This window comes from Abramis brama, assembly GCF_963993115.1.
Source record: "Abramis brama genome assembly, chromosome: 6".
Classification (NCBI taxonomy): Eukaryota; Metazoa; Chordata; class Actinopteri; order Cypriniformes; family Leuciscidae; genus Abramis; species Abramis brama.
This window is the reverse complement of record NC_139968.1, coordinates 15,816,345-15,826,709: the sequence shown is the minus strand read 5'-3', so window position 1 is coordinate 15,826,709 and position 10,365 is coordinate 15,816,345. Positions and strand designations below refer to the sequence as shown.

Below are 10,365 nucleotides of genomic sequence, written 5' to 3'. Positions count from 1 at the left end.
CTGACTGACAATCTCTGATTGACACAAACCAACAGTGGAGTTAAACTGAACCACATTTTTGTAGGTGTAATTGTAGATTCTCAAAGATGTTTTTTTTTATTATAGAAAAAGGTGATTTATAAATGTACGAATTTCAATTCTCAATCCTTTAGTAATTAAAATCATCATTGATAATCTTAGTAAATATAAATGCATTTGATATGTCACGGTCCAGCAAATGTCTTTTCCAGAAATCCGAGTTTTAGGGTGCAGACGTCTGGCTCTACTGACCCTGAGGCAACATTCACACTGGGGCCTTTTTAATAGGACATTTTTACAATACAAAGTTGCATTTAGTAACAGTGGAAAACAAAAGAAAAATACATCTGTCCAGTGCTTATTAGAAAGACCTGATGAAAAACACGTTTGACTGTTTGCTTGGTTCCTAGAGTTCATAGAGGAAACGTGTAGAGTTCCTAGAGGAAAATTCATATAAGGAAATGTGATGATGAATTTATGTATGTATACATATATAAAAACAATATATAAATATAAATGTAAAAAATTTGCTTATATATGTATACCACTACCAGTTTAGTAAAAAATAATAATTTAGTAATCCATGGCTAATCTTTAGCCAAATAATTTATGGTTTTATATGTTGGTATATTTATATGTTTATAAAATTATATGATATAACATCTTCTTTTCAAAGGTTTCATTTAAATGAGCTTGTAAACAGCATATAACTCGGACAAGTGAATAATTGTGGAAATGTGATCTGTAATACAATGCTCCCTAGAAATTCCTTCATTGTACTGTTGTGTTTTTATTCATATCGATCAATACAAAATACAAAAATAAATCATTACATTACAAACTCCTTATATTTTTAAAGTGGCTCAAAAACAGCAATTGGGCATTTGAGTCAAAACATGATCAGAAACAATGTGTGTTAGATAAATGTGTTAATGTCATGGAAACCATAATCACAGTCATATCTTAATTTTGTGGCTAAAAACAATTCACGATACATATGGAATACATAAAGTAATATTAATTTAGTCTACAAAAATCGCTTGCATTTATGCGGTTCACTTTTGGTCCCTGTTCAACCCATTTACTGACAGCCATTTAGTGCTTGAGAATATTTACATGTTGGTTGTTCTTGTTGGATACGAGTCACAACCAGTATGACACACATTTAGGCCACTCGACAGTACAGATCTGTATGCAAATGCTGTTAATTAAGGCCTGAGTCACAGAATGTCGCTCGATACAGATGAGCAGAAGTTTTAAGCTGCCATGGCGTGATTGCATTAACAACACCTGCTTTATACATATTAAACTGCATTTAAACTGCATATTTCTTGAATTTCAGTGTATGGCATTTGCTACGCACAGGTAGCAGAGAGGAAGAGGAAGTCAGGAAACTATGATTTCCTGTAGTAGCAGCCCGGTGCCAAACGTGTCTCTGTTCCAAAACCTTGCTATCTCTTACTTACATAGTGCACTGCTAAGTGCACAACACATACTGCCTACTATCTTCTAAGGGTAGGTTTACACAACGATGTACTAAAAATCAAAAAGGTTTTTCCTTTGCATTGAGACGACAACATTGTCAAAACGATCTCCGTTCACACGGATCCGTGAAAACGACTAAAAACGCTGTATTATTCATGCCAGGCCAGTAGATGGCGATGTCACTTTGTAAAGAAACACTAGACGCCCATAGACTGAAAATGTTTTCACAAATTCGCATTTTTGTTGTTTACACGGGGACGGTAACAGTATCGTTTTCAAAAACGTGCACTTTGAAACCCGTTTTAAAAAAGATTGCGTTTTCAGGCCTTCAAAACGGCGTTGTCGTGTAAATGAACGACCAAAAGGCATAAAATGTTTGACGTTTTTAGTTGAAATTGGTGTTGTGTAAACTGTTATGGAACTTTGTAAGTGATTGATTTGAAACACTCCACAAAAATGTTAAGCTCACAACTGATTCAGAACCCCAAAACAGTTTGGCATTAGCATGTTGCTAAGCTAATTGCGCAATTTTTAAGAATAAAAACGCATAGAAATAGGCTACAGGGAACAATAGTCAATTTTTAACTTTTTATTTTGTATTGAATGAAATTTGAGTATATTTATGAATTGCTTTTCACGTCCGCCTTCTTGGATTTTGAATTGAGCTTGTCGCAATGCATTCTGGGATTGCTTCAATTGTGAACTACAACTGATACTGATGTAAATTTAATACAAGGCAGTTTATTTAGTCGTTTTTCGCATTGGGTGTCTAGGTAGGCGGCTCATTAGGTTTTGGAACAGAGCTAGTGTTAGCATGCTAGATCATTCATGTGTGCTGATGAGCTTTTAAACACCTAGACTACAGCAAAAGTAAGCTTGAACAGGGGCAGTTTTAACTTTCTGCATCTTTTTCACTTGCTTGCGTCCCTTATTAATCCCAAACTATCCTAAAGGTTAAACATCCCTATGACACAAATCCACAAACTCTCATTTTTACTGCCCTTTAAGTTGCGGAAAACCTGTAAATATTTCTCTTGCCTTCACATTCACACGTTTAAAGTCGCGTTCAATCGCTTCATTCACTCGTGCACCAGTAAATAGTCACAGCCAGCAGTAGCAGTGCGTCGGGATGAAGGTGTTTGGTTGTGTTTTGGTGAGCTGCAGGCTGGTTTAGGTGAAGTGCTGTTTGTGCAAGCAGTCCAGAAAGAGGAAGAGTGATCTAAGAGAGCGAGGGAAGAGGACGTGCGCCTCTTTAGAGGTCAGAGATGCACCATGGTCCTCCCCGCACATCATCGCGTGTTTACTTTGAACGCTTCTTTGACTTCTTTATTCTGAAAGAGAAAGAAAAGTCATATTATTAGAGATGAACAACCACTTGTTTAGTTTTACATATACAGTACTACCTTCAAGATTAATACTGTAGATGTCAATGCTGAAACATTTATTAAATTTCTGAGGATAAAACTTGTAATTGTAGTCTTTGAACATTTCTATGAGCTATTCTGTTAATGCATGCAACATGTTTTTTGTTTTTTTTATCAATCTAGAACATAGTTTTATCAAAAAGTCTTTTGCAAGTAGGTCACTTGGAACAAAAAGATTACTAAGTTTTAGATTTATTGTAATAAATTTAGATAATTCAAAGAATGCCTTAGAGAGCAGTATTATTTATAAACTAATATTCATATTTTTAAATGGGTTTTTATTTGTAAATTTGCAGTTTTACTTTAAGTTTTACTAATTTTGCTATGTGCTTTTGTCATCATTATTAGTTTTGCTTTTTTTTGCTCCAGACTGACCCATAATAATCAACACATCTATAGTGTTTTTTTCTCCCTTTTTATGTTTTAATGGCATCAGTCAGTTTGGCTCAGTGGCACAATAGGAGGCTGATTATAGTGGTGTAAAACCTCTCTGCTCTGCCTGTTACCTCATGATTAATCTACAATTAGTGTGATCAATGAACAGGGGTTAAATGCTTAAGGCTCTGTGGTGGAGCCTAATTACCTACTTAGGTAAACGTGTAATTTATATAATCTTAAATTACCCAATAACATTCCACATATGCCATTTAATTGTCAGGAACAACAACTTGTAAATTGCAGCTAAGATTTGTTTTAAAACACTTAATGCTACAGCACCTTTACATTTGCTTTTGATGTAAAGTAAATTGCGTAAATGAACACATTCTGTAAATCCTTCTCACTGCAAATTTAATACAGTTGATTACATACAGATTACATTACATCAGAACATTACATTGTGTAATGTACAGAATACATTTCATTATTTCTTTTTAATAAATCGGTGTGATTCCATGATAGGTTTTCTTATGTTAAGCATTGTTTTACTTTTTTTTAAACGTTTTATAATTAGAGGGTTAGGGTAATTTGTTTCTCACGCGATAAGTCATTCCAGAAATCATGGCAACGAATGTTGATAGGTCTATGTATATCGCAGCCACTGCACTAGCTGTCATTTTTAATCGAATGAGACGTAAGCGTGTTATTCAAGCATTAATGGCAAGAAAAAAGCCCCTTATACTTGGGAGCGGGACATATGAGATGTTTCTGTGAAGTTATAGTTCGCGATTTCACAGAGGAACGGTGTGAGGTGACCAGGTGTCTCGCCAGGTGATCTCTAAATGTGGAAAAACTGTTTGCAGTTTTGCGAAATATTCCTTTTTCGAATTGGCTGAAAAACCACCTCATGCGAGCGTAAAAACCTTTTTGCGATATATGGGAGTTTTTGCGAAATTGATGTTTCCATTGGCCGTATTTTCAAATTCGCATTTTCAATTTGCGCAATTTGAAGGGTAATGGAAACGCAGCTAGTGTATGTACTTTTTTGTATGTAAAATGTATACACGTAACTTTTTGTTACATTTATTACTGAGATCAGTAAGGGTACGTTTACACAACAACGATGTACTAACAACAGAAAAGCTTCCTTTGCATTTTTCTCTGTATAGACGACAACGTTGTCAAAACGATCCCGGTTCAAGCAGATCGGCGAAAAACGACTAAAGACGCTGTATTATTCATGCCAGGCCAGTAGATGGCGATGTCACTTTGTAAATTAATACTATGAGCCTATTGACTGAACACGAAATACGCATGCCGTCACCGTTTTCACAGATTTGTGTTTTTGTAGTTTACACGGAGATGATAACGGTATCGTTTTCAAAAACGTGCACTTTGAAACCCGTTTTCAAAAGTTTGCATTTTCAGGCTCTCAAAACACCGTTGTTGTGTAAATGAACGACCAAAACACATAAAGAGTTTTCAGTGTATTGTTGAAAACTGTGTCGTGGCACCTTAGAATAAACATTTTTTAGTTTAAATTTTAAACATCATTTCTTTTCCAGATTTGTTTACATTTTAATTCGTAGTTTTTAAGTCTATAAGGAAACAGACTGTATCTTATCCCATGATTCCCAGTGAACTGTTCTTTTTCTAGTGTAGAAAGAGTTTCTTCTTACTTGTTAATGGCATTCTTTAGATACTGCTGAAGCCATTTGGTCTTGGGGTTGATGCAGACCTCTCTGTTGTTCTTCAGCTTGGCACTGGTAATGAGAGGGAGAAAAGAAGGGATTTGTTTCGGACGAGAGCAAAAGAGAGACTGTACCTTTCTCCCTCTGCGGTTCTACAGTGTGTTTCATCAGATCGTATCAGCTGTCCGTCATGGACTACATTTCAGCTCTATTCTACTGTACTGGCAGGAGTCACTGCACTCCATCAGATAACTGGATTGAATTAGAGGCGGTCCAGTCCGTGAGGATAATGTTGTGCTGTCTGGAAGTTCGGAATTTTTGATGATTCTGAAGATTTTGACTGAGATTCCCAGAACTGTGCATGTGCATATAGTTTGTCTAAAGTAACATAAATGATTTGATTTCCTCTGAAATTGTCAATACACTGATACATTCATACACATTAATATCTTAATAATTATCGTTCTTGAAGTAAACAGACTGTGATGGTATGTTTCCAGTTATTAACATCGTAAATCTAGCAACGTTTTTTACATTTTCATTTAATGAATCCACATTTATAACACTGTAAATTCTATCTATCTATCTATCTATGTTACATCCTTGCAATAACTAAGCCTACAGCAATATTTACCTTGATATTTGCAAAAAAAAACTTTTGCTGGGAGAATTTGTTGGTTAACGACAAATAGAAAAAGTAAAGTGTCTGAAATTACTCGAGCAGAAATCTTTTAGATTGATATCTGACCTCCAAATTTGCTTCGGCACAGCCAGGAAAATCCCCTCAAACGCTTCGTTTACCCACACAAATGACACCCAGACTTCGCACCTCAGTGGCAAAAGGTTGTGTTTGAAAGTTAGCGGCTCACGTTGCCATTCAAATGGCTCCTATTCGTATTGCTTACACCTCACACACACACGGATCCCTCAATCTGTCTAGACAAATGGACCCTGTCGGCTCAGATAAAAGATCTGCTTAACCCCAATTCTACACACGAATCCTCCCAATCAACCTCCCGATCAGTAAGCTAACTAAAAGTGTAATGCTACCCCCTGTTTGTTTTCTGGCGGGATGTCTTCCATTGAGTTTATCTTGAGAGAGTTTGCTTTATTTGTTTGTTTGTTTGTGATTAGGGCTCTGAGTTAATCTAGCTAGTCTAAACGATCTTTTGCGCGAGCTTGTCGGTGGTCTGGGACCGAGCCAGCAGGTAGTAATTACCTCACAGCTAGCTAATGCTAACAACAAAATGAGTGATGTGCGTGTCTAGGGGGGAAAGGGTAGGTGGCTGTCTTTCATCTAGGCCAATGAATCCGAAAGGATTTCTAAACAAGATGTGTGGAAGGTGGCAGATTAAAGGTGATTTCCTCCGGCCAAAGTTTGTTCCCCAAATGACCCTTGGCTACATGCTAACCTCCGTAACCCCTGTAACCTTGATCCCCTGTAGCGCTTTGGCTTTTCTGCTGCAGACGGGGTACAAATGATTCGGTTTAATACATTCCAGACCACTGAAGTAATACCAAATGCTGGTAAAATGAAAAGGACAAGGTCACCCGTAACACAAAGCTAATCATTTTGACCCTTAACAATTATTGTGTCATGAAAACCTGAACGCTCATGACGGACAAAATCACTCTCTCAAATTTTCTCATTTGGTCCTTTTTTGTTACTCTGTTACTGAATAACAGGACACATTGCTTCTTTCCCACATGGTTTGTGGAAATTTGCAACTTTAAGAGCTATTTCTGGCGCTCTTAAAAGGACTATCGTTGGTGTACTTTAATGTAGTTGTGGAAAGCATGATAAATGTGGTAGAGTTTTGCTGTTGTGAGATAGACGGCCGTGGGATGTGGACTCACATGACTTGGAACGGGCAGCTGGGCGTGTGGAGGAACTTAATCTCACGGATGCTCCTCTGCGGGACGGTGTTGAGAGTGGACCGGCACCAACATCTCTCCACCAGACTGATGGGTTTAGCTGTGACGGGATCAGAACAGAAAGTGTGGAGTCAGTGCAGGAGAAATATGAAAAATGCCTCTTATATCAAAGAGATCTGAAGTTACAGTTTGTATTGAAGTGATAAATCAATACACTTTCATTCATTAATTCAAAGGTTTGGGGTCGGTATGTTTTCTTTTAAAAGAAATTAATACTTTTATTCAGCAAGGATGCATTAAATTGATCAAAAGTGACAGTACAGACATTCATAATGTTACATAATATTTCTGTTTTAAATAAATGCTGTTCTTTCGAATTTTCTATTCATTAAGGAAACTTGAGACAACATGTTTCACTGTTTCCTCAACAGTTTCAACATTGATAATAATCATAAATGTTTCTTGGACATTAAATATTAGACTGATTTCTGAAGGATCATGTGACACTGAAGACTGGAGTAATGATGCTTAAAATTTAGCTTTGAATCACAGGAATAAATTGCATTTTGAAATATGTTCAAATAGAAAACCGATATTTTAAATGATAATAATATTTCACAATTTTACTGTTTTTTACTGTAGTTCTTGATCATCAGATGCAGCAGAAGAGACTTCTTTCAATAACATGTAAAAAATCCCAAATGTTTCAATGGTAGTGTATAAGATCTTCAAAATACAGATATTATATTAGAAACACATTTTAAAATATTTAAAATACTTAAGATAATTCCTTGCTTCATATTATTTTCATTAATTCATGGAAATATAGTTGAAAACAAATATTGTTTTCAATTTTAAAATTGAATGTACTGATTTGTGTCCTAATGATAATAAATACCCAATACCCAATTACCCAAATAATTTCTTTTTTTTAAAACATTGCAACAGATTATCACAAAGTTTTTGTAGATGCATACAATAACAAGATGGATAAACAGCTGTTTCTAGCTGATCTGAACCTTTAAAATTACTTGACAAAACCTTTGTATTCAGAACTTACAAAGACACAATGAAATCACATATTAGAGAAACTTAATTCCCAACTAAAGCAATCCATAGTTCCTGTTAATGCAATATCATCCTACAGTACAACACAAATCACTGAACTCTCGAAAGCATCTTCTGAAAGTGTCCGATCACCTGCGTCCATTAACAAACCCTGATCATTAAAAAGAGATTAGTCTGCATTCTAGTGGCCCTCGTCCATTCACACAGGGGCCGGCCTGGCTTTTCACTCGCCACGTTTTTCATCAGGAGCCTTTCTGAGGGTCCTCAACATTAAATACGGCACAATCCCATAATCACACTATGCCACTCCAGGTTTAGACCTGAATTTGTGCATTAAATGAATCTGTTGAAGAACATTCTCTGAATGGTTTCACATCTCCCTGGTTTCCCTTTGCACTTTGCCGAAACGGACCCGGTTATGAGGCAAGTCAAACTCTGAATTCCCACAGATATTTCCGACACTCTCTGTTCCCTTTATCATGTTAAACACCGGCCCATTAAGCCTTGACTAAACACTGCGCCAAGTGAACAGCGCAGGAACTTTTTGCTTACTATTCCCTAATTAGACAGTAATTAATAGAGCTTGCGGATAAGTAAACAGTGTTAGGTTTTTTTTTTTTTTGCACAGCAGAAACAACAAAGCCAGACTTCAGCTGGTTAAACATCTCACCGAAACCTTCTGGCCTTTTAGATCAGGCCCGCTAACATGTAAAGACATGTACAGCTATAGTGAAGACATATATGCTAATTTATGCAGGGCATTTACCAGCTGCAAGCTGATATTAATGGAACCTCTTAATGACCGTTAACTCCTTAATGATCGTTAACTGAAAACAGTCACTATTCTGGAAAACTTAATACAGCAGTTCTGCAATTTATGACTCAAGTAACAAAACATTTCAGCAGAACATACACTGTAAAAACTTTTACGAAGTTGTAAATAAAACAAAGATTATTGGAGCATGTTTTACAAGAAAATGCTATTTCAGGGTTTCTACTTAAAGACTTCCTGTTTTATTAAATGTTACTTGCCGTTTCTTTGTAATTATTGTGAATTTTACAAGCAATTTCTCAAACTATTGAAAATTGTTTCAAAGTAAATCCTACACCATTTTCTTCAGTGTTTAATAGGAAAGCAATGAGTTTTTTGTTTTTTTGTTTAGTTTAGTTTATTTTATTTTAGTTTTTGTCTAGTTTAGTTTAGTTTTGCTTTGTTTTTGTTTACTTTTTAGTTTGCTTTGTATTTGTTTAGTTTTTAGTTTTGCTTTGTTTTTTTTAGTTTTTAGTTTAGCTTTGCTTTGTTTTTGTTTAGTATATATTTTGTTTTGAGTGATGAATTTAAAATGAATTAATATTACACATTATAAATGTATTTTTCAAAATAACAAAATACATTTTTCGTCATTTTGAACATATTTATTTTGTTTCATTACAATATTACATTGCTTGTTACATTACAATATATTATTTTATTACATTTATAATGAATACACTAATTTCATTTATTATAAATGTGTTATTTTTTTTATTTTTATTTTTTTTTAGTGTAAGATGCCCAGGATGATACACCAGTCTTGCTACACTTAAAAAAATGATATGATCAATAAGTTATGACAACATGTTTTTACATTTCTTAAACTCAACAATTTTCAACTTTTCTATGTTAAACAAGATTCAACTCATTTTTTTAAGTCAGTAAAATGTAAATTAAACTGAAATTAATTGTTGATTGTACTTGAAAATTTAAGTCAGCAACTTTATTTTACAATGTATTGTTATTTATAGTTAACTGAATTGCAACACAACACGTCAAAGCATCATCTGAAAACTTAAATGCTGTAAATCTGTAAATGTTAGTCGTAACACACTTACCGTCAGTCTCTGGGCTCCATATGGCGAGCGTCAGCAGGGCCACCAGCGCTAGAACTTTGCTATCCATGCCAAGTGTGTGTGTGTGTGTGGCTTTTGTCCGTCACAGCTAGCTTCCAGAGCTCAGTGTGGCGTCTCAGAGCTCTGCGAAGTGTTAAGACTGAGGACCAGAGGGAAACACCCCCCTTTTCTCAGGAGGAGGGGATGAAGGAGGAGGAGGGAGGGGGGCTGGACCCTGTCCTCCGACTGCCACCTTCTCCAGCGAAGGTCCGAAAATGTTCTGGCAAAGATTCAACAGTGACAGTCTGACTCAGACTCTCTCTCTCTTGTTTCTATCTCCTCTGCATCTTTTTTCTCTTCTGGGAGCGGAGAAAGCAGAGTCCCTGCTGTTATCTCAGTATTGTTGTTTCTCAATACTTCGATTTGTTATTGTTTGTTTCATGTCATGTTTTTCTGGTAGTCGACTTTCACTTAACTGGCGCTGCTGTATTTCCTGGCTCCCAGTTTACCAGCAGATTCCCTCCATTTTAGGATTCTAAATGATTCGGGTGTGTCTT

General features: G+C 35.9%; 1 protein-coding gene across 1 annotated transcript; it reads right to left on the bottom strand.

Moving 5' to 3' along the window:
* Positions 1 to 784: 784 nt before the first annotated feature.
* Positions 785 to 10,090, bottom strand: cxcl12b (chemokine (C-X-C motif) ligand 12b (stromal cell-derived factor 1)). The gene is made up of 4 exons (XM_084116545.1): positions 9,812 to 10,090; positions 6,854 to 6,971; positions 4,985 to 5,068; positions 785 to 2,834 (listed from the first exon to the last, which is right to left on the bottom strand). Exons 1-4 carry the CDS (start codon positions 9,876 to 9,878, stop codon positions 2,804 to 2,806), a joined length of 300 nt encoding a protein of 99 aa, XP_083972671.1. The 5' UTR covers positions 9,879 to 10,090; the 3' UTR covers positions 785 to 2,803.
* Positions 10,091 to 10,365: the final 275 nt, after the last annotated feature.